At 30.5% G+C, this 26,668-nt stretch overlaps 1 protein-coding gene across 1 annotated transcript in view; it reads right to left on the minus strand.

Moving 5' to 3' along the window:
* Nucleotides 1–5,727: 5,727 nt before the first annotated feature.
* The window catches only part of kuz (zinc-dependent metalloprotease kuz), a 140,280-nt gene continuing 119,339 nt past the window's right edge, over nt 5,728–26,668 (minus strand). The window contains exons 13-16 of the mRNA XM_075375877.1: nt 24,987–25,151; nt 23,006–23,102; nt 18,602–18,694; nt 5,728–13,740 (exon numbers count right to left, since the gene is read on the minus strand). Of these exons, the coding sequence (XP_075231992.1) occupies nt 18,606–18,694; nt 23,006–23,102; nt 24,987–25,151 (351 nt within the window). The 3' untranslated portion in view covers nt 5,728–13,740; nt 18,602–18,605. The remainder of the gene's footprint in view (nt 13,741–18,601; nt 18,695–23,005; nt 23,103–24,986; nt 25,152–26,668) is intronic.

A 26,668-nucleotide genomic window follows, 5' to 3' on the forward strand; every position in this document is an offset into this window, starting at 1 on the left:
TTTCAGACATTTCATATTTTCTGCATTCTTAACTACTCAATATTCAAACATTTGCCTGACCTAGAAAGTAAGAAATGATGATTTTTTGCTACATTTTACCTGTAGAGCATCCCTCTTGATAGTCCAACAATAATCGATTAGCACATTAGAATTCCATTTTCCTTGATACCTCTTTTCCGTGGCCGAAATCTCCTGATGAAAGTGTTCTCCATGCTCATCTCTCACTGCGCCAAGATTTTCCGGAAAGAAATCTAGGTGCGAGTGCAGAAAGTGTACTTTTAAGGACATATTACAACACAATTTTTTATAAGATCGTTGACAATATCGTGGTAATTTTTCACCTTTCGATTTCCCAAAAACTCCAACATTTTTGAATGTTTGCCGATCTGCTTTTCCAGTGGATTCAATAGTTCTTCAAACTTTTCATCGTGCATCAGTGATCGTATTTGTGGACCCACAAATAATCCTTCTTTAATTTTTGCATCACTCATTTTAGGAAACTTCAGTTTTAAGTACATAAAACCAACAGTATTGTCCATGACCTTGACAAAATTCTTCATTAATCCTAGTTTGATATGTAACGAAGGTAAATTCACATTTTTAGCATTACACAATGGGTCACGTTCCACATTTTTCTGTTCAGGAATTAGTGATTCGCGTTTAGGCCATTCTTTTCTAATGAAATGGTTTTTTCTGTTCCTGCTATCTCAGTCACACAAAAAACAACAGTACTTTGTGTAACCAGCTGCAGACCAAGAATAAGTGCAATTAACTTCAAATCACCACAAATATTCTATTCATACACTGCATATTGAACTTTTTCCAATATAAATTTAATGTTTTCATATGTTTCTTTCATACTAGCAGAGTGAGCCACAGGTACTGATGGGAATTTGTCATTATGCAGAAGCACAGTTTTTTAAAGAAATCAATGAACAAGCGCCATTTTGTTGGGTTATATTCATTACAAAGTATCTCCATAAGAAAAGAAATACCATTACAAAATACTAAGCCATTTATTTCTGAAAAACAGCCTTTAAATTCAGAATGATTGTAATAAGTACATATCTTTGTATTCTTTTGAAAAAGATTCCATCCTTTTAGCTAGGAAGCAAGCATTTCAGACTATTTTTTGGATAACTTTATGTCTCGTATGAGATCGTTAGGATTTTCTTGAGTCAGTAAATGAGGCTCAGATGAACTGCTTTGTTCAGAAGTTGTATCACCAGAATCTGCTTCTTTATCTTCCTTACTTCCATCAGACTGAGCTCTCTTCATCTAATGTCACATGTTCTGGAGGCTTTGGTATGGGCAATTCTTTGCAGTGTGGAACCGGTCTCATTGCAGATTGCAAGTTAGAGTACACCACGGCATGTTTTGATTTTGACATAATCCCTTTAATGAAGCAGAATTAATAGTCAGAAGAGTGATCTTTGGGACCCTCTAAATCATAGGGATAGCAAATGTTGGCATGTGGTGTGTGCCATTTTTCCATGCAGTAAGAAGCCTAGAACATGATAAACAACAGATATGTGGAGCCCAGGCCCTTATTTAGTTAGTTCCTGACTTTCACCCAAAATAAAGTTCATAACACTTTTTTAATAATAGAGTAAGGTTTTGTCTTTTGGACTTGAGTGTCACTTCACCACATACATAACAAGAATTGTTAGGATGATTTAAACAAACTCTAAGCATTTTGTAATAAACGACTAATTAAAAGAAACAAAGTTGTAAATATGTAATAAACAATAATTCAGACACATAAAGCACTCATAATGACATGCTTACTGGTTCACTACTACCTCACAACTGGTATCATTCTGATGAATGTGTGCTGCACTAGATCACATATGTATATATCTATACACGTCTGAACCTATACAACAGTAGCAACACTACCCTTTGAGTTAACTCATCTGTTTCCATCATATTTACAATGTTCCAGAAGCTTTAAATTGACACTAAACAAATAAGACAAAAAAACATTTTAAAAAATTAAAAAACTGGGGATGGTGACATTCCTAATACAAATTTGAAAACAGGCAGGAAAAACTACATTAAGTATACCTATTGGTACTTGTGAGACAAAAATCATGTTAACCACTGTTATTGGATTCTCAGATTATTTGAACCGCTACTGTGCATATGTAGGCCTACTTGTAATACCGTGCTGCTGTACATATTAGATTCTGAACAATGCTTTATTGATGTTTATATTACAGTATATATTCTTATTTTCCTTTTAATTCTCAGAAATAAAGATATGACAAAGGCTACCAAACAATCTGTACAGTGTGTTTATAATTTGTGTATATCTAATCTTCATGAAAAAAATCATGTAGGTACAGGTTTTAATAAACAAATTTTGTTTAAATTATCTCTGCAAACAAATATTCTGTAATAGGAAATGAAAACTGATAAGAAATAGGTTTTTTGTTTGATAATTTATAAGTTCATTATAGACTGGATAACAATTGATCTTAAGTCAGTCATATTGCCTAGTCAGCCAGTAACTTCTTGTCTGTGATATTGATGACACGTCATATGTACTGCGTAAAATTTGCGCACGCTTTGTTATCTATACCATACATACAGTATCTGTATGAACAGTATAGTGCATGTGTACAGTTCACAAAGTTATGTGATGTAATTTTACTGGTTATTCAGTAGTTTAGGTTTTTAATTTTAAGTGACATTTTTATTTGTTTACTATTTTACTGCTTGTGATAAAGAACGAATTTTCAATACTCAAGGCTGTATTTTGTTGAGTTGTGTTTCATTTTTATTATTTAAAATGTATTATAAAACAAAGAGGAAGCGTGTTGTCCTTACTTTAGCCAAAAAATATAAAATTATTGAAAACCTAGATCAGCATCTTCTAAAAGTATAACACTGAATATGGGATAGGGAAAGTACCATTTCAGGTATAAAATCTAGGCGGGAAAAAATAAAAGTTGTTTTTCTAAAAAATGGATTCGTTAAGTAAAAAAAAAAAAAAAACTTGAAACTCATAAAACTTTAAAAACTGCTGGAAATGTGAATCTAGAAGATGTTGCTTGTAAGCGGTATCTACATCAAAGGTGTGCAGGAGTTCCAGTTGGGGTTCTGAACTAAAGCGTGCTTTAGTTCAGTTATCAATAGAAAATTTTAAGGGAAGTGATTTATGGCTGTGGTGTTTCCAAAACTGCCACGGAATTAGCGATGTTAAATTGCATGGCAAAGCTTTAAGTGAAGAAAGCACAGCTCAATTTGGGAAAAACTTCATCACATAATATCTAGGAAGGGTACAAGGAAACGCAAATATACAATGGTGACGAGACAGACTTGTTCTGTAAAACTTTTCCTGAAAATACTCAGGTTTTTAAAAATGAAAAATGCACACCCGGTCATAAAAAATCGAAGCAAAGGCTCTCTTATCTATCGTGTGCAAATTCAACGGGTAGTCACTGACTAATACCAGTGATTATTGGAAATCGGAAAAACCATGAAAATTGAAAGATCTTATTTTAACAAATAAAATGCTCATTCATTACGCAAAGGATTTTTTCGTCTTGGTTTCATGAAAAGTTTAAATCCGAAATGTATAGGTTTCAAACAGAAGATCTGAAAGTTACTAAGGAAGTTGTAAAAGCATTACTCTTACTAGGTAATTGCTCTGCTCACCTGGATCCATTAGAAAGTCGTGATGGGAAGCCGCCTAATACAAGTTTTCTTATCCAACCAATTAGGGAATGATAGAGGCTACAAAAAGATATACTAAAATGAAGTGTTGGTTACTTTGGAAGAAGATGGTAATGAAATTATTATTGATACAAGCGGGGAGCAAACACTGAAAAACACTGATAAATTTGTGCATAAGACCTGCAGTTTATAACTTTTTAGAGACTTGGAAGTCTGTAAAAATTATAACTCTTCAGAATGCTTGTAAAAAACTGCTTGTCTATCCAGAAATGGAGATAGTTTTTCAACAACTAAGTGGAGGACTTTTAGGGGATTTTAAAAGAAGCTGGGGAGAAGAATGTGACTGAAGATGATGGGAGAGACTGGTTTGAGAGTGATGAAGGTGATTCCAGAATACACAAGAGCTTAGCGAAAAGGAAATAGCAGATGAAGTGATAGAAATTCAGGAAAATAACAGATTTTGATACCGAGAGCGATGAAACTGATAAGGAAGAAAATTTACAGAAAATGTCAAATGTTATAGGTTGGATCGACAAAATTCTTGATTTTCTCGTGAAATCAAATTATAATTAATTTTACAAATTCTATAACCACTTTAGATATTTTTGTTCTGTTATAGAAAAACAAAAAAGGTAGATTTTCCAATACTTTCTTCAAAATTAGTTGCTGTTAGTAAAAATGTGTCCAAAAAAATATTATTACGGATTACATTAACAATAAAAATATTAACATTTTATCAAAATCACACAAACCATTTAAAAATTTTGTGAAACCTAACTTTTGTAAAAATTTAAAATTTTGTGCTTCTTGTAGAAGAGTAATAATATTGGCACAAAGCAGGTTAAATTATTGAATAGGCTGGTCAAATATGAATATATCTTTTTGCAGATGATTAATTCATCAGATCAGCTAGAGTACATAAGTGCAGAATACAAATTTTGTAGTTATAAAATCCTACAGCTGATTAGGAGCAAAACTATAAATTTCCAGAAAGGTTAAGATGCTATCAGACATAGATTGCTCAGACAGACATTGCTCAGTATTTTTATTTTCAAATCTTATTAAATTTCACTTAAATAAAAGGCACACCTGGAAAGCAAGTACAATTTCTAAATGTGATCGCAGAATTATTTTGGGCATCGGCAAACACTCTGCACCATCACACATTAGCTTGCTGTTAATGCCATTGTCGAAGAAGCAATTTTTGTTTTCTATATTTTAATGCTGACTAAAAACATGTACTTTTATCGGTTTTTAATCCTGCTTGTTAATTTTAAACCATAGCACAAAATAATAATATTATGTTCTATGAGATTTTAAAGTAATCAGGATGTACAATTTAAAAAAAGAGACATAATTGCAGCGGCAAATCGTTTCGTGATAACATTCTTGCCCGCATGTTACACATATGTCATTCGGGCAGGAACATATCATCCTCCAAAGTCAAATTTAATATCAAATGACTTATTCTTGTATTTGAAGCAGTTCATTGCCGCTCAGAAATAAGATTACAATAATAATGTTGAAAGAGCAATACAACATCATTCTATGAAGAAAGCATTCAAAATTTGTTTTATACAATGACTAATGTTTTAATATCGGTGGAAACTAAGCTAAAATGTTTAATGTGACTTTATTGTAATAATAAAATTATCATTGTTTTTTACTGCTTCTAATGCTAAACCAAATCAAAAGCAACTTGACAAAAATTTTAAATATAAATAGAATTGTATATGGACAGATACTTTTCATACATAAAACAACCTCAGCCCTAAATCCAAGCAGAACAAACTCATCAGGCTAATTATAAACATAATTATTTATGCACAGAGAATTTGCTTATAGATATTTTGAAAATATATACATGTTATAATAAATGTACTATTTTAAAAAAAGAAAAGAAAAAAGTAAAAATTATAATTCAATTAACAAATGAAAAGTTCAACAACACTCATAATAAACATGCTTAATCTGCCACAAACAGGCATACAACAGGAGACCAGCATGCAGGCAAAATAATAAATAAATAAAAATAATTTATTTCTATATATTTTAATCCTAATTTGACATAAAATAGTTTATACACAATTAATGACTGATAATAATTTGTTCCCTTATTTATTTTTAAATGTTACAATTACTCTGAATTATACACAAAATGTTTAAGTTTTAGCTTTAATGTTTACAATAAAATCACTATTGTCGAGTATTATAATTGCACAATAACAAATAAAATAAAATTACAAAAGAATACACTAATAAAAAAAAACACAAAAGTAAAAACATGAAATTAAATAAAAAAATTCACGGTTATAATAACTAAATAGATTATATCACAATAAATTATTTGTTATGCTTTAAACTATTAATTATTTTACTCAAATTGTGTCATGATGTAATTTATTCATTCCTAGCAAAGAGGCAGTAGAAAATATTAAGACAGTAAACATGGCAAGATTGACATCAAATTCAGGGGATCAGGATTCTGGAAGTCTCACTGGGCTGACGTTTTTTTCTTTTCTAATTTCAAACTAACAGGATCTTGTTTTTATTTCATGTTTCATCATTTATAGGTGCTTGGCTTTCTTCACAGTTTTTGTAACAGAATATATACGTTTTCCTAAAAAAATAATTTCTAAATTTCAGAATAAGGGATAAATTTAAAGAATTTTATAATTCGGATACAATTATTTGAATTAAACGAATCAATTTATAAGTGCTTATCAAATCAATAAATATTTATTTCATTAAATGTGGTGTATAACTCTAAGATCTCTCAAAACTTTTAAGGTTTAAATTTATTAAATAATTTGTGTAAAGCATGTCTATAAAAATTCTTGCCTGTACCTTAGCTGGAATATTCAATTAATTGGCTCATTCAAAGTTGTTTTTATTATTCCTTGTAAGTTAACCACTATAACTGTAAATGTTGCGACAACCCGTCATGAGTAACAAGTTACTTCTGCAACTATAGATATCTTCTGAAAATGAACAAGCATTCTGTGGCAAACCTACTAAGAAAAGAGAGAGTGACTCGGTTTGACCTTATACGCTGAGCCGAATATAGTATTGTAAGTAAACTGTGCCCGTTGAAATAAGGACGATATTCTAACTTACAAAGGACACCTTCACTCTATTTACAGTGTGACTTTTATACCTCAGATGCTTTACATGTTACAACCGATAAGTAAAACTGGAACAAATCAATGCACTGCTCCTTTTTGTTGTGAAACAACATGTAATATGCACCGCTTTAATACAAGAGAATAACTGTAAAATTTATTTTAAAAAAATATGTATTTTTATAAATATGAGATTACCCTCTGAAAAGTTTCAAAAAATTGATTAACATTTTTTACATCTAGGGGTTTGAAATTCTATATTAAAAAGATAAAAATAAAATAATTCTTTTGTATAACGATAAATAATATAAAACATAAAATACATAATGCATATCTGAAAAAATGTAATATATGTGATGCAGGTTAAAATAACAATAACAGAAACTAAAAAAAACTTTTTAAAAATGATATTAAGCACAAAAAGAAGTGGTTTTATAACAAGACCTTGAGCCTTAAAATTTCTTTCTACAATCTGATCCTGGAATGAAATCATTTAGTGAAAGCATCTGTATCGATGATAACTTTTATATGCTAGTTTTATCAAAGTATGTCGCATTACTCTTAAAACAAAAAAAATTAACAAATTACACTACGGAAAATAAATTACACAGTGCAATGTCAGTATTGATTATTTTACTAACACATTAAAGAGCTTATATTATTGCTCCTTAACTCATTAATTTACCTAAAACGGTAGTTAGAGCTTAATTTTTTTTTGTCAAAATTAAGAGTAGTATATAGAAAATCAATAAAGAAATGTCACTCAAAAAGAGATGCTTACAATGTATGATCATACATTGTCTCTAAAATAAAAACAACAAAAAGAAGTATTATTTATAATGTCCTTTGTTTCTCAAAATGTCTATCTAAATTTCATAGAATGAGGACAATACAGAAAATTAGTAATCCTCATGCTAACTGAACTAGAAGAGCTAGATGAAATTTAATGATCCTTACCATCTGCATTATAAAATATAAGAATTCATGTGAATTATCTCTGTCTTCTTCACTTCAATGCTTAACCTGCAAGAAGTGCTGCTGTTAATCTTGCGACCCAGTGGAATTAGGTAACTGATCCTAGCAAAGCAAAGAGAAGCAAGGAATGGAATTAAGATGGTCTTGTTATTCGGCTCAGGATAGAAATTCTTGGCTGCAGATCGTTATCTTAATAAAGTAAGTAACAAAAATAGGCGAGCGCTGGCCACACTTTCTTTAAGAATACTTAAAATATCCAGAGTACAGAAGTATATTTTACTTCTAGAGCCTGTTCAGGTATGGCACCAATATTGAGAAGGTTCTATGAAAATATGGGATCAGTAACCTGTTCACCGAACATGAAAGTTTTTGATACATTATAGAAATATATATATATATATATATATATATACTGTATGCAACAATAAATAACTATTATATTTAGTTATTTTTGCTTAGAAGATTAGTGTTTCAATTACTTACGCACAAACCTATTGTGTAGCAGCTAATGCAGGCTTTTGTATGCTTTATAAGTTGTATAATTTATAAATGTTAAATAAAAATAGTAATTATGAAAACTGAGAAATGTTCTATAAATGTATATTATTTATTTTAATAATGAATGTATATATATTGTATTTTTATTATAAAAATACAATATACTGGTACACAGGAATATGGGTCTTATAAGACTTTAAAATATATATATATTAATTTTTTTATTTGCAATTTTAAGTGACAAAACATCAAAACTGAAACAAACATTGTTGAATTATTTATAATTATAAATTAATATTATTATACAATGGGCAGTAACTGAATTTTACTGATAAAAATTAAATTGTGAGATCAGGAAAACAAACAGCATCCGATATTTCATTCAGCACCAGTAGCATAAACTAATAAATAAGCATTTATCATGATATAATAATTATTTGACTTCAAATTAATATAGATTAACTCAGGTGTAATTTTTCCTAATCATTCCTATTTTTCTTACAGGAAATTTGAGACTTTCTGATCCAGGTAATGTCTAAAACCGATTTTTTTATAACTACCTAGCGTATAAATTGCGGCTTCTGATATCGGGTAAACTTACCTGTTCCAAACAGATTTACATTTAAATTCTATTAAGGTGGTATTTTAATTCAGGAAAATGAGTAGTAGTTAGCGAGGGCTAACTTGGGCCGGTTAAACCCTGAGATCATTAATAGTTTGAATAATAAAGTTAAAAATCAACATGTATTATTAACAAAACAGTATCGATGAAACAAAGTCCTCGACCAGTAATGATAGTTTAGCAAAAATTAGTAATAATGATAATTTATTTATAACATAATTATTAATAATTTATTAGAACAATTTTTATTCAAATGAGGCAAAATTTGAATGTTTTTCAGAGCACGTGGTAATACAATTGATTGGGTATGCCTTTAACATTAAAAACACACTGTTAAAATATACTGTTTGGTTGACTGCAGCAAGGCAATTGCAGCCAACATTAACCCTTCCTCAGCCAGTAATAAATATATCTGTAGTCTGATTTGCTTTGCAGACTAAATATAGAAATAATACTTTGTTAATTATTATTAATCGTTCAAGATAACAGAGATCAGTATTTTCTGTCCTAAATACACAAATCTAACTAAATATACATTATAATAAATCAAAAAGGTATTTATATACTCGATGATCAATCTGATTTTTCTCACACTTATCTTTATGTTTTCATACATATTTTAATGTGTACTTGAAAAAAAAAAATATATATATATATATTTGACTGGCTTTTCCATTTTTATAGTATACCTGCCGTTTTCTAATTTAAGTTTTTATTATTTACTCAAATGATATTCATATGATTTTACATTATCTTTCATTAGAAAAGAGACATTTTTAAACATATTTAAAAAAAATAAATAAATAAATTGATAAAAATAATAACGTTCTATTTAAAACTGTTAGTTAATGGTGTAGCTTGGGAAGGGTTAAATCAAGCCATTTTATAAGTGTACCTACCAGTGGATAAAGGGAGCACTTTCAATACAGAAAAAAAGCAACAAAAATATAAAAAGGTAGCTTCAAATTATTTAGCTGAAACACACCATGGGTTACAAGAAAATATTTTCATGTTTTTCAAATTATCGGTTAATATTTTCAATGAACTATAAATAGTTACAAACAATGAGGCGTGATGTTAGAAGCGATCGGTAGTTTAATTCAAATATTTAATATCTGCATTAACGCGACTGAGGTAATATAACTTAAAAGAGGCAGTAAAATTATTATTTTAAAATAATATAATTTTCCACATTCATTGATATGGTCTTATATCACAGCTATTATTCTGATCCTCGTAAACAAAACTAAGTAATAAAAAATAAATAAATAAATAAAAATATGTGAGCATTTAGAAGACAACAGATTATAATAACCACTGCGGCAAATACTATATAATTCATACTTGCTCAAGGATAGATATAAATATAAAAATCTCTCATAGATAAAATAATAAATAAGGAAAGTTTCAAGCTTAGATGAAACAAACTGTTAAAGTATAAGTTTTAAATACTAAAATGAACAAATAAATACCTTGCGATAAAATATAATTAAAATTTTCATCAAAAAAATCTAAAAAAAAACAAAATATACAAGCCATGCAAACACATAAAGTATTAAATATAAGAAAATTAATAATAAACAAATGTTGATCTAAAAAAAAACATGAAGTAGAACAATATAGAAATTTTTATAATGTACAATATATAATTTATTATTACATCTTTGGTAAATAATAAAATTATCTTTGTTATTACTATTATAGTTATTCATCATATTACAGTATAAAAATTAGCGATAACAAAAAAAATCTTTTAAGTATAAGCATACTAATCGAGTAGTACGACAATAAAAATAATAAATTCTCTATAATTAGCTTAAAATATTAATTAACATAATAATGCTTTATTTATTTCTAGTTTATTACAGTCAAAACTAAATACTGTAATAAATTCAGTAATTAATATTGATAAAAATAATCATTAAATATATGCGCATACATGTATATCAAATATATAAAATCTTTTCTCATCTCACCCACTCTAAAAGTAACCTGTCCCTGTTCCTACAAAAATTGAAACTAGAAAATTTCCGCTTGTCAAAATTCTAAATTCAAAACTGAAATTTACTGTCGCTTGTGCCGATCGAAGATGGGTCTCAAAAACTGACCGGCAGGCAAACCACTTTAAAATTTTCAAAGAGGTCAAAGATTTTGTTTTCTTAATTGAAAGTCAAGAGACCTGTTTTTAATGATAATGAACAGAGGAGAATTTCCATTTGGATTCAAAATTTTAATAATCAGGAATTTTTTTTGATTTTATTTATCTATTTTTTTTTTTTTAAAGAAACAAATCTATATTTGAGAAAGGGTAGTGGAATACCTTATGGTTACTTTTAGAAGGGTCAGTTTAAAACAGAATTTTGCCACTTATCACTCTTTCTCTCTCTCTCTTTCACACACCCACATACTATATATATGTAATATATAAATTATCAAAAAGACTGATATGTCTTCATTGAAATAATAAGTGGATAATTGAGACCGCATGAATAATATACACAAAAAAACCTCTTCACTGATCATCATTTTAAAGTTTGATTATTTATTTAAGCAATAAGCAATACGTCGTCTAAAAATTAAATTCTCCTAAGAGAATTACATTACATCTCTTACAATAGAATGACGTAAGAGGATACAGATGTAACTGCAAAAAAATGGAACACAGTGATACATGAAAACACAAGTTAAGTGTCCAACTTATAGTATAATTAAATAATATATATTAGTTCATACTCTTATGTAATAATGAATATAATACAGCCATCTCTTTCTATTAAAAAAAAAATCTTTATCCTGTGATTCTACCCTAAATAATAAAAATATAAAAAAACATTTTCTGTCACTTCTATCCTAATGAAACAAAACCTACTGCAATGGAGAACAGATCGGTGTGCTGGTGATTGAGATATAGATGATTTCTTTACGGGATCTGCAGATTTTTTGAGCTTAAAACCTTTCTTTAACTGAAGGTCAACAGTGCATAATTAAAAAAAATTAATAATACTTCATCTATCTGTTAATAAATCAATTTGATGTTACTTAATTTTGAGAATTGATGATAAATTTGGAGAAGGCCGATGAATCTTTATTAAAATGGAAAAAAAATTTAAACTTATTCGGAAAATATTTATTTTTCCTGATATATGGTCCCATTTTTTAAACTAATTTTCAGGAACAGTAATTTTAATATTAAAAAAAAAATGAACTTTTAAGGCCCTTCTGGGCTAAAGCATAATTTTGAACAATTTATAACAATAATGGAGTGTACATGAGGAAAATGAAGGATAACATCAATTATGATATTAGAATTAATTCATTTATCGGTTACTGGTGGAGTGAAAAAAAAAAAATTGTGCCTATATATATATATATATATAGGGGCACTGAATTACTAGATGTATATTCTTTTTATGTATATAATGCATATTTTTTGTGTAACCATTTGGAGAAAAAATATTTAAACATATTAATTTTCTTGTTAAATATGAGTTAGTCAAAATAAATGTACATTATATTTACTATTCAGTATTCCTATAAGTCCAGTCCTCAAGCATATTATGATACAGCTGTTAATAAAGTTGTGAAACAAAAAAGTTGACTATATATCTTTTATGATAATTCCTATCTAAATAAAATTAAAACAATTCTAAAAAAGTAAAAAAAAAGCAGGCGATAATCATCATTAAAATCTAATAGTTTTTAGGTCGGGGCTCTTGATTAACACTGTTGCTTAACAATTCCCCCTTATAAACAACGTTCACCCTGTTCTGTTTTTCAACTTTTTCTTTTTATAAAAGATACAAAAAAAATACAAAAAAACTTCTATCTAATACTTTTATTTTTGTGACTGCGAGGAACTGAAAATACGTTTCATAGATTTTGATCTAAACTTACATCATTAATGAGCAAACAAAGAATTTTACACAAATATTAAACTAAAAAACAAAACTTCATACACACATACATGTATGCACAACCATCAGAAAATAACATCTATTAAACCTAATAAAAATTAGTATTATATGATTTTAGCATAAGCCATTACAAGTAAATATTAATCCTAAATATAAAATTAAAAAAAGCAAATAGAAAATAAATTCATAATAAACATTAAAAATTACAAAATGTAAAAAAAAGTGTTCTCTTTTCTTCTTTTTTAATCTTAGGAGTTAGATCAACAAAATCAAATTGTACATAATAATATTTGACCGACTACAAAACTGGACAAAGGAGATATATAAATTGGGTGGGAGTAAAAGAGAGAAAGATTTTACACCTTAAAAATACGTAATTGTAATACAGAAGGATGGGCCTTTTTTTATAAATTTAGTTAAACTACCGCATCTTTTCACAACATTTACATTCATAATTACATTAAAAACCAATTGTAAGTGACATTACACATTTATCACCATATAACTCATTGTCATAATTGGTAATTTATCTTTTACATTTATATATATATATATTTAAATTTTATTACACAAAAAAGTTCACTTTTTACAATCGATAATAATTAATATAATCAATAAAATTATAGATTAACTCAGTCACTGCTGTAAATAATAACAGTACAATAGTAATGGCAATAATGATGATAATAATAATAATAACAGTAATAATAATTATTATTGCCACTATTACTGTAATAATAATAGTAATAATAATACAAATTCCAGTTAGTATTATGTTTTTGTCTTTGCATAATATAGTGTAATTGCTGTAACTGCAGAAACACACTGTCATAATGTGGTTTTGGTTCTGACTTCTCTTTCTGCAACACATTTTTTTGGAGCTGCTGTAGTATTTTAGTGGTAAACAGGCCTACCAATTTGGCAGCAACTGAAAAAGAAATCGACAATTAAGATACATAATACAATTCTATTTTTAAATATTGATTTATAACTTGTAAACCCTCTAGGCATGAATATAAAGGGTATACAAAAAATATATTGAATTTTTCGAGCTGTATCTCTTAATCTTAGTATTTTTATTTATTTTTTGTCTTCAGTCATTTGACTGGTTTGATGCAGCTCTCCAAGATTCCCTATCTAGTGCTAGTTGTTTTATTTCAATATACCCCCTACATCCTAGATCCCTAACAATTTGTTTTACATACTCCAAACGATGTCTGCCTGCACAATTTTTTCCTTCTACCTGTCCCTCCAATATTAAAGCGACTATTCCAGGATGCCTTAATATGTGGCCTACAAGTCTGTCTCTACTTTTAAGTATATTTTTCCAAATGCGTTTATTTTCATGCGGTAGTTCTCGCGTAGGACTTCATCCATGCCATTCATTGTTCCTTCTAAATCCTTTTTACTTTCAGCTAGAATTATTATATCATCAGCAAATCATAGCATCTTTATCTTTTCACCTTGTACTGTTACTCCGGATCTAAATTGTTCTTTAACATCATTAACTGCTAGTTCTATGTAAAGATTAAAAAGTAACGAGGATAGGGAACATCCTTGTTGGTCTCCCTTTCTTATGTTCTTTAATTATTACTATTGCTGTTTGGTTCCCATGAATGTTAGCAATTGTTTTTCTACCTCTGTATTTGAACCCTAATTTTTTAAAAATGCTGAACATTTTAATCCAGTCTACGTTATCGAATGCCTTTTCTAGGTCTATAAATGCCAAATGTAAGTTGGTTTGTTTTTCCTTAATCTTCCTTCTACTATTAATCTGAGGCCTAAAATTGCTTCCCTTGTCCCTATACCTTTCCTGAAACCAAATTGCTCTTCTCCTAATACTCATTCCACTCTCCTCTGAATTCTTCTGTACAGAATTCTAGTTAAGATTTTTTATGCATGGCTAGTTAAGCTAATTGTTCTGTATTCTTCACATTTATCTGCTCCTGCTTTCTTTGGTATCATGACTATAACACTCTTTTTGAAGTCTGACGGAAATTCCCCTTTTTCATAAATATTACACACCAGTTTGTATAATCTATCAATCGCTTCCTCACCTGCACTGCGCAGTAATTCTACAGGTATTCCGTCTATTCCAGGAGCCTCTCTGCCATTTAAATCTTTTAATGTTCTCTTAAATTCAGATCTCAGTATTGTTTCTTCCCTTTCATCCTTTTTGACTTCTTCTTCTTCCTCTATAATACCATTTTCTAATTCATTAATTTCCTCCATTTAACTCTTCAATATACTCCACCCACCTATCGACCTTGCCTTTCATATTATATATCAGTGTACCATCTTTGTTTAACATCTTATTAGATTTTAATTTATGTACCCCCAAATTTTCCTTAACTTTCCTGTATGCTCCGTCTATTTTACAAATGCTCATTTCTCTTTCCACTTCTGAAAACGTTTCTTTAATCCACTCTTCTTTTGCTAGTTTGCACTTCCTGTTTATAGTATTTCTTAATTGTCAATAGTTCCTTTTATTTTCATCATCACTAGCACTTATATTTTCTACGTTCATCCATCAGCTGCAATACATCGTCTGAAATCCAAGGTTTTCTACCAGTTCTCTTTGTTTCACCTAAGTTTGCTACTGCTGATTTAAGAATTTCCTTTTTAACATTCTCCCATTCTTCTTCTACATTTTCAACCGTATCTTTTTTACTCAGACCTCTTGCGATGTCCTCAAAAATCTTCTTTTCCTCCTCTTCCTCAAGCTTCTCTAAATTCCACCGATTCATGTGACACCTTTTCTTCAGGTTTTTAAACCCCAATCTACATTTCATTAACACTAAATTATGGTCGCTATCAATGTCTGCTCCAGGGTAATTTTTGCAGTCGATGAATTGATTTCTAAATCTTTGCTTAACCATGATATAATCTATATGATATCTTGCAGTATCACTTGGCTTTTTCCTTGTGTATATTCTTCTATTATTATTTTTAAACTGGGTGTTGACAATTACAAAATTATACTTCGTGCAAAACTCTATAAGTTGGTCGCCTTGTTCATTCCTTTTGCTCAGCCCATATTTATACACTATATTTTCTTCCTTACCTTTTCCAATGCTTGCATTCCAATCTCCAACTATTATTAAATTTATGTGTTTAATTGCTTCGACAATTTCTTTGTATACACACTCTACCTCATCATCATCATGGGCACTTGTAGGCATATAGACATTAACAATTGTTGTCGGTTTAGGTTTTGATTTTATCCTTATTACAATGATTCTATCATTATGCATTTCCATTGCTTTCAGCTGCGCAGTACTCAGAATACTGAGTGATGTTGATATGACCATTTAAATCGTCCTGACCTACGCCCTTAACAACTACTCAAAGAGCTGCCCTCTTTCAGGAATCGTTCCTTAGTCTGGCTCTCAACAGATACCTCTCCGATATGGTTGCACCTTCGGTCCAGCTATTCTGTATCACTGAGCACTCAAACCCCTTCACCAATGGCAAGGTCTCATGATTCATAGAGGGAGCTTACAGTAATGTATCACAAATAAAATGAAAGAGTAACTTTTATCCTACAAGTGTTCAATGTGAGCGCCTATTGTCAAATAAAATTATCTAGTTTGTTTTTTAGTTGAGGAAAGGTCATGTGCGTAGCATATCCAAAGTAATTCTTGTTACACTTACTTCAGCAAAAAAGAACGGCCTCTAAACTAAATTTGCCGTCGGGATACTTGTTAACTTTTTTGCTAAGGTGAAATATTGACTCATCACTTAACACAATACGATCAAGAAAGTGGTCATCTTTATGCCACAACATTTTGATTACAATGTCAGCACACATAGCATAATCGGTTGGCTTAAAAAACTGTAGCAGCTGTAAAAGGTATGGATGCATATGTAAGCATTTCCTAAAAACATTCCACACTGTAATTACCTGCATTGGTAGTACCGGCTGGCCTTTGGAACATATTTTTTTTTTGGACTATGCAGAAAAGATTCCACGATACAATCAACATTTTCAGACACCCTCGATGATCATCTTGTATCTTTTCTTTTCAGAGACACCCGATCGTTTCAAACTGATTATGCCATCAACAAATGTTACTGTAACTCGAAGGATCATGATAAACTTTCTACAGAATGTGGGTTGAACTGTTAACTACTGATACGCATTTTGCAAACTCCAAAACACAGGTTTTCTATTAAGGAATCGTAATATTTTCTAGTGGCGTTTCAAGCAGAAAGATAAGGAATCAATAAATGGCCACAAACAACCTATTAACTGTTCTTTTTACTCTTTGATTCTAGCTTTAAATCAACACTTACACATCCATCCTGGAGATATGATAAATTATAACTCCGACATTCTTTTTTTGTATACCCATTATTGTTCATTAATAATATAATGGAGATTCATAAATATAATTATTAATACAGATGTAGTTAGGAATATATTTGGAAATGTATACAGATTCAGTGAAAGGAATGTCTTACAGCAAGGAAATATCCTATCGCACATATGTTCAATGTTGTGAGGAATGAACAAGAAGGTAAAGGTTAAAGTGAGAGAGAAGGATAATAAAATCATATTTGCAGCAAAAGTGATAACACAGTAAAAGAGGAAGACTTGAAAAGACACTTAATGGCTGGAATGATGCTAAACAAGTGAATACTTTAAATAAATAATAAAAAGGATGGAGTGAAATGATTGTTTCCAAAACTGTTAAGCAAAAAAGTTATTAAGTTATTATTGAAAAATGTATTATTTTCCAACAATCGATGTAGAGACTTGGTAGATGATGGAAATGGATTGAAGCAGGTTTTAGTAGGGTGAAATGAAATTCGTGAGAGCTGTAACTGGAACCAACAGCTAGAACATGATCGGGATATACAGATATATGGCAGAAACTAAATAACTTGTCATGTGTGAGTCCAGGATGATGACAAATTGTTAAATAAGATGAATTAAAGGCACGCAAAATACCAAAAAAAAATTGATTATTAGTTCATTATTCAATATTAACAGAACTTTAGACAAATTTTATATGACCAACATTATTTAAATGGGAACACATTAAAAGTATTATTTGTTAATTAACATTAATGGCATATGTAATAAAAGCTTAATGAGAATGTAAGTAACAATAAAACTGGCAATTTCTGGTCATTTTGAAGCGCTTGTTTTATTCAACCGCATTAGTCAATCTTTTATGAAGTCTTACCTGCCTAAGCGTAGTCTACAAACTCTACTGTTTCAAACTGAATAAGTCTCTGTTATGAAAATAGGAAATCTCTTTAATTTGTAATATTTACAGAAAAAATACTTTCACGAGTTGTTAATAAAATTAACAAAAATTGCATTAAAGAATGATGTCATTCGTGACTGTTTTAGTATAAATGATTTTTCTTATATTTTTCATAAATTAAAAGCATCTCTATGATTTTTTTTTGTATGTTTATATTGGAAAAAGTAACAAAATGTACCAGAACTAGGCTTTACGCATGGAAATAAATGAAAAAGCTTTTTCAGTTTAATAAATTAGCATTAAATTATATTTTATAGTTTTTGGTGAAAGATTTCCAAAATACAAGTAACTGTTCATGACGCTTTAATTTTCAATAATGTAATAATAATATTTATTTAATATTTAAAAATATTTAAGAACATCTGCACTATTTCTCCATTTTATATAGCAGGACTTGTATAAATAATAAACTTATTAATTCAGATCCTTGGTAAAATAAATTTGAATAAAATATTTTATTCTACGCATTCATTTATATTTTAACAATGTTTTGAAAAAAAATTATTAACTTACACAGTCAGACTTTATGTTGTCTCATATGGAATGCATTTCTATCTGAATATGCACCTGCATATAATTCAGGTCGACTGGCAGGCGGAGCTGAAGCTAAAACAAACACGCATACACATACAATTAAATCTGACAGCAATATTTCAAACATCTTCAAGATTTTTTTTTTATATCTAAAATAAATTAACAACCGGTAGGTATTTGAGTCCTTTGTATATGTAACAATAATTCTTTAATAACAGAGATATGTTCTTGCAGTTATCATAAGATAGTTGATTTACTCATAAATCTACAATGTTAAGAATCAAAGTCTATTATCTGTATTACAGCACGGTCAACTTTTATTAAAGGTTGTAATCTCATTTTTTCAATGTTTTTATCTCTGATGCTAAATAAACATTTCCTGCATGAAAGTTTATTTAGTTTATATATTGTTTTGCGAGTGTCATAAAAATACTGTTCCAAAGGTTAGACATTACTAGATGAACCAGGTTATGCTGCAGCAATATTAACCACAGCCATTCAAAAAAACCTGTTTGCATTAAAGAAAAATAGGGTTCATCAATCTTATTTTTGAAGTTAGAAGGTGTACTGAGTGCAGTTATTATATAGAGGACTTTCAGGAAAATATATGGGAGTATCTGAAATATGAGGGCAATTCAGAAATTAACATCTAGTCCTCAGTATTGCATGAAGGAATAGAGGTAGCAATTCTACCTTTATACAGTTGAATAACTCGGTTCAATGTGGTTCAAGAAGTGTTATTAGAAATATCGTTTTCTTGTTTGTTCCTATAAAACTCTTGTTCGAAATGGCTACTGTCATTGAAAATCTCACCTACTATAACATGGGTGATGTTACAGTAGGTGATTTAAGAAACATAAATGGATTAAAAACACTTTTGAAAATAAACTTTGAAATCTTAGGCTGAGCTCTACAGTATTCTCTCAGTGAAAAATGGTTTTCTGGCACTTTGCATTCAATCAAAACTTTTATATAAACAATTAAAACAAAAAATTCCCTTTTCATAATCCAGGACTAAGGCTGATCCCTCTTAAGACAGAATTTAAAAAAAATATTTTCCTTAAAAATTTGAAGGACAAATATTGCAGACTTTAATTTAAATCTTTGAATAAATTCTTTTTAATTTTATCTACTTTGTAAGTAGATATGTATGAACAGTGAAATAATACACTGAAACACCATTGCAATGTCTGAAAAACTTAACGTTAAAAATTATAAATATTCTTTTGGGTTACCGCAAAAAATCATCTTGATTTGTGAATCTTTAATTGCTTTTTTACAGTCACACAGTCAGCTCGTAAGTTACTTGTTATCTGGTAAATATTGTCTCAAATCTATCTGTATATACATCCCAACCCTCGTAGGAGAAGACAGGTGTCTTCTATGACCTTGGGACAATTCCAGTCCTCCCTCTCATTTCTAACTCTGATGGGCTTTAACAGAGGTTGTCTTGACCCATGGACTATGTCAACTATGGACTCCAGTCTCTGGTCTACTGTGGTGAAGAGGACAGACCTCCTACTTCCACTCATCTCCATCGCAGAGTCCCACATGACATTTATTTCATCACATCAAAACTATCACCGTCAACATGATGCTACACCTCACAGCTGCATGGACAATCATGCCTTCGGCAGTGCAGTCACCATCCTGTCAAAAGCGATATTGCTACTCTTTATATTTTGCCCTTGTCAAGACAGCGCTATGCCTTGGCTGAATGGATAACCATAACCTCGGTAGTGCAGTCACCATCCTGCTGACAGCTATTCTGTTACTTTATTTGTAACATACTTCAAACTAAATGCACTGGTGTGTTTAAAACAACCTCCTATGAGGCTACCACCATATTGGGAAAGGCTCTCCCAATTGATTTAGTGGTGAAAGTCTGGGCGGCTATGTGGAAATTGTGAAGAGGTAAGGAGGCCGAGTATTTGGGATGCGGTTTCGAGCTGGGCCTGTACCGGAGAGAAACAGTGATTGCAATGCACCAGTTCTAAATTTTGAACAGTTGCCCATTTCCTACCTGCAGAAGATGCTTTACAGCTTCACGATGGAAGCATGGCAGCAAGAATGGCACACCACGACTAAGGTAGGTCCTTGTATAGATTTATACAGGACTTGGGGGGATGCTACGCTTCTACTTCATTTTTAAGAGCAACAGGAGCCAAGTGCTCTCCAACCACATGAATTTGAACCAATATTTGTTTTTGTTCCACCTGACAGCTGATGATCTGTGTGTTTGCGGGGAGGTCCAGCAGTTGAATGAACACATAATGTTCGACTGCCCAACTCCTGGGGGGTGCCAGAACTCAGGCCACCCTGGAACTTAGAGATCAAAGCAGTGTTTAAGGTCAAAGGAGGTCAACTGTCAAAGCAGTGCCTTAGCCACCCAGGGTACTACCTCTACCCAGACCCCTCAGCTGATCTGCTCAGTGTGAAGTACTTCAGGAAGCCAGCTGCTATTAACCATTATCTGCGGGTCTTCCAGTTGACCCGCAGATCTAGAAAGGAATTTACTCTCTGAAGTTCCCTAACAATTCTGATATGTTCAGCCTCGTATTGGGGACAAATATAAACGACATGGTCCATACTATCATCAACTCAACAGTTCGGGCAGAGGCCTGACTCAAAATAATTGCTGGAAAATATCCAGCAAAAAGCATTCTACCATAGTAAGGGGACCAAGAATTATGGGCAATGTGCGAACAAGAAGCTCTGCCATGATATAATCATACCTGGGGGCTTTATTCCTAGCAAGAGTGCAGATTACGTGACGGACTGAACTCAGAGTCTAAACCTGTGACATCTCTTCAGACATGATGATGTGAGGTTTCACCAATATCAGTATTATCAGGAAGTAGATCATTCATCAGAAAACTGAGAATACGATTCTTATATATTACAACACCATCTTGGATCGAGAGAGCCAACAGAAGAACATCTCTTTTCTTCTTATGTCTTGTTTTAGAACTCTAAAACAACATCCCATGGGTCCTTATTTCCCTGCTCTTGTACAAAAGAGTGCCAGGAATCTTGTTTAGAAGACCTAATCTTATGAAAATACTCGGTCCTTCTTCGACAATAGTCCGCAAGCAGAGCTGCATGCTGATCAGGATCACCCTCAAGTTGTGTGGCTCTCCTGAGCTGGCCCACAGTCTGCTTCATTGCAGTAAAGTCCCAAGTTCACCAACCAGCTACTCTCGACCTGTACCTTGGGGAATAGATTGATCGGTGGCTTCAATAACCGCTGAAGATAAACCCTTTGTCTATTTATATAGACAAAATGCAAGGTACTAACCACTATACAATCACGGCTACCGTGGAACTTCTATTTGTATAGACATCACAACCCTGTAGGGGAAGACACCTGCTTGGTGACGTTCCGGTCGCCCACCCCCCTGCCTAGTTCTAATTATTATCAACTGATTACGTGAACGTCTCGAAAGGCAAATAAACACAACATACCACCAAACATGTTGATCGCAACAACAAAATTTAGTCCTAGTTCCGTTATGAAACTCAACATTACGCTTAAATAAACCCCTGTCTTAGGTTAAATTATGGACTCCGGTCTGGTCCACTAGGGAGAGGTGGACACACCTCCTACTCCCACTTGGCTCCATTGCAGAGTCCCGTGTGACATTCACCACAATAAACCATAGGTACTTTACTTACTTTATTCCTACAAAAGTAGCATCTATATTCTTTACAGAGTTGAATTTGTGGAAGTGTTCAGAGCTTTTATGAAAAATATCAGTGCTTTCACTTTAATCTAGGGAAGTATTTCCATTTCTCGACTCTAATACTCTGTCGACTGATTCTCAGGATTTTGGTTCAGAGTTCTTCAGTATTTTCATATCTAAAACTATTAATGCCATGTCATCGGCAAACAGGAAAGTTCAGTATATTCTGACTGATAGACTACTAAAGTCATTTAAAATATAGAAAAAAACAGAAGATTGAATATACTTCTCTGAACCTTTTAAAAAAAATATATAAATTTATTTTTTGTATTAAAAATAGAAAAAAAATAACACGTTATGAAAAGAATATTTCTTAAATTATTTTTCTAAAATTTAATAAAGTGTTCAATTATTGGGAAAACCGTGACTGGTTATTTGCTTAAGATACTTAAGAAAAAGAATATTTTTTACAAAAATAATTCTCTCATTTTTATTTAGCAATTAAAAGGAAAAGAAAACAATAGCGAGATATTCATAACGTGTAGTTACACGTTATGAATATTCAAATTAAATAAATGTTAAAAGAGAATAGAATGTGAATTTTCAGTGCTTCTGAACCGAATACTAAAAAACAGATATAATTCAGGGTATACATATCTTTAATCTATATACTTATACCTCTGTTGAAAAATAAACTTACCTTTTGGGGCATAATACTGACCACGGCCTTCCCCATAACCATGAGCGGGCCCTCTACTTGGTCCAGGCCTAGGTACACCACTGTGACCTGTATGTCTCTGAAATAATAAGAAAATATTATATTTACAAAGAAAAAGAAAGAACACACTGACTACATAAATAAGTCATACAGTTTTAAAGTGAAGTGAATCTTTTTTTGTGAACATTTGTTAATTTTAAAATATAACTGTACAATGAAAATAAAATGATTTAAAATTCTGAAAAATAAAAAAAATAAAAGAAAGTAAAAATGAAAGTCTAACCAATCACAACCTCCATAATCAATCGGGAACTGTTTTTATCTTGATATACTGTACCAATATTGACACACATCATTCGATCACTTTATCAGCGCCCAAAACCTGTGCATTCAAATTTTTGAGCTGCTGTCTCGGTCATACTTACACCTCATGTTCAAAATCGTCATCTACCCGTGTGTTTAGTGCTGAAGTAACTTTTTAGCAATCAATCAGTCGAAAGTTGCTTAGGAGTATGTTGGGAGTCTAAGCTGGATGCGGAAGATATTGTCATCCAAATCATTATTAGTTCTTTTCTAAGTTAGTGATGACTTAATGAATATGCATTATGCTGAAGGTTAAGTCATGAGAATACATGATTGAATAAGTTATGCGTTTTACTTGTCGGTGGGGATCAAATTCATATACTGCAGTTTAATTGAAATCTGAACAGGATATAAAATACTGTCTTCATTTGAGCTTGTAAATATGCTCAAATAAGTTTTAATAACAGCTTTTGAATTGTGATTTATTTCATAGTTATTTTTTATATTTAGTATCTTCATGTATTTAGCTTAATATTGGTTCATATTTTAAATGATTAATATGGAATTTAATCACATCTATTTTTTATTTTATAATTAATCGTGTATTTTGTGATGCTGGTTCGATCAAGGTTTTACCATGGATTCTCTTGATCTATCCAGGAAGATGCTGAAGCCCTTTTTATTTATTGAATAGCATCACATGATCATCCTCACATGATCTATTATATAATGCATTATTTTGCACCAATCGAAGAAAAATATTTATTTATTTATTATGGAAAGAGCTCAAAATATTTCCTACAATTAAGTTATTAAAAAATTAAAATATTTTAAGTAACAAATAACAATATTAACAAAATTTAAAAAAAACTATTAGATTTGTTAAAATTTTATTTTTTAATAAACAATGGATTTACATAATTAATAGAACAGGATGATAATTAATTCATATAATATTAATAAAATTTCACTGTGATGTAGTTGCTGCAGCTTGTACTCATACACCAAAAATAGGATTTTGACAAAAATTAAGTCAAATGATACCTACAAAAATAAGTTATATATAGGAATAGGGTTACATAATGAACTAAGTGTCAGCTAGGTTTGAAAAAGTCATACTATAAAAAACAAATAGACAAGTAATAGTAGAATATTAGTTTTTTGTCTTCTGAAACAGAATTTCAGTTTATATGTGTCTTGAAAAACTGTCAGGGTTGAGAGGTATATCTACTATAACACAATCACAGGTTAACTGAAGCGGTATAAAAAGAATGATTTTGTTAGAAGGCGTGGTATAAAAATAACATGACTCATCAGTGAGCCGTGTTATTTAGAAAAATTAAAAATATTAATTTTTGACTAAAAATCTAATTCTCAAAATAAGTATTTAACTAATTCTTTAATTTATGTAGAGTTTTACTCTCTTGTAACACCTTATTCTTTCAAAATTGATCACATTAAAATCTAAATTTATTACTAATATGTAAATTACAAACAACTTCTGATTTTCCACTTATTTTTATTGTGATCTCAAAGGTATATATGACATTTCTAGATTTTTTTTCGATCGGTTCATGTCTAGATAATGGATTAATGAAATTACACTATTAGACTATAATGATATGTATTAAAAAAACAAAATGTTTTTCTTTCATTTTACCATTCTTCGTAGAGTATGCATCGGATGTCTTAAAGTTTCTGAAAATCTTCTTGCAGGTGGTTTTTTAGGATTTGAAGAAGGCGTATGTACAGCACAGCATTTAATAAATATACCCATAAATATTATGAAAGCTATACCGATTAAAAGGCAAGCCCACCAGTATTCCTGTAGACAAAATAATAAAAAAAAAATTAACAATTTCATTTAATGGCTTCAATACAGAAAAAAATTTTTTATTGTAATATTCATATACACTTTTTCTTTATAAAGCTGTTTGTTGTTGTACATTCCAGCAGACAGCTGACTTTAGTAAACCATCTAAATATGTATTATTCTTGTATACATGTCCAAAATTTAAAGGGTGAACAATTTTTAATTTATTGGTTTATAACCAAACATGATGAGTTTAATATTCAGAAACAAACATAACATTAAATCTAATACCATGTTTTTGATAAAATTTTATCAGTCCTACTTATAACTAATAAGAAATGTATTACACTTGAAATACACATGAAATATTAAGCCATTTCACTAAGGTGAAATGTTTTCTCTATCACTCAATTGATTAGTGATTCACTTGATCGCTAAACACAACACGATCAAGAAAGTTATCTTCATGTTGCAATATTTTGATTGCAAACTTGGCACACACAGCACAGTCGATGAACCTCAAAGACTGTAAACGATACAAATGCATTTGTAAGCATTTCCATACATTCCATATTATCATCACTGGCATTGCTAGTTCACAGCTGGCCTTCCTAACAAATTTTTTAGGAATATGTAAGAAAAATTACCTGACATGTTTTCTTCAGTCAGCCTCTGTCATCCTGTACTTTTCCATTTACACAGACATCTGGTGATTTCAAGCCAATTATGCCTTTAACTAATGTTATTGGACTCAGAATATTACAGTTCATTTTTCTATGGAAAGCAAGCCGAAATGTAATCACAGATTTACATTTTGCAAACTGCAAAATACAGAAGTACTATCTGTACAGGAGTCACTATCTTTGTTAATGACACTGTCATATCGAAAGATAAGGAATTAATCTACGGCAATGCACGCAACTAAAATTATCCTGTTTACTCTTTGATTCTAGCCTTAAATAAACACTGTACAACTGATCCCAGAGATATAACACATTAAAACTTGATATTGTAAGCTTGGCAAAGTTTATGAGAAAATATATGAGGGGTGGAATGAGAAAATGGAACACTACTGTGTTTATAAATGAGCAGATGAATATCCATATTAATGAAATGAAAGACAATTGGGTGATCAATTGTCATAAATAATGAATCTGTTTAAAAGATTGAAATACAGTTTCAAACAATCATCTTTATAATTTTAGTGTTTAAAAAAAAAATGTTCCTTTAGTGATCACAGTAGTGTTGTGCTATTCTAACTGTTGTACTTGGTGGGTAGTTAACTTTTTTCAAAATAAAGCATGGTGCAATGACAGATAGGTTCAGTGTCTTCATGTTAAACTTTTTTATATGTAATATTTAAAGGTGATGCATGATAAAACTCTTATGGGCAATGAGATTTGGTTTTATATGTTAAGATAGAGATGAAGATCAATCAACTTAATAAGGGATACTTGCTCATCAGCAAAAGCACCAAATCATGTCAGTAAACCTTTATTCTCAGGAAAATAATTATTTTCATATACACT

The sequence above is a fragment of the Lycorma delicatula genome, chromosome 9 (genome assembly GCF_047948215.1).
Source record: "Lycorma delicatula isolate Av1 chromosome 9, ASM4794821v1, whole genome shotgun sequence".
Lineage (NCBI taxonomy): Eukaryota > Metazoa > Arthropoda > Insecta > Hemiptera > Fulgoridae > Lycorma > Lycorma delicatula.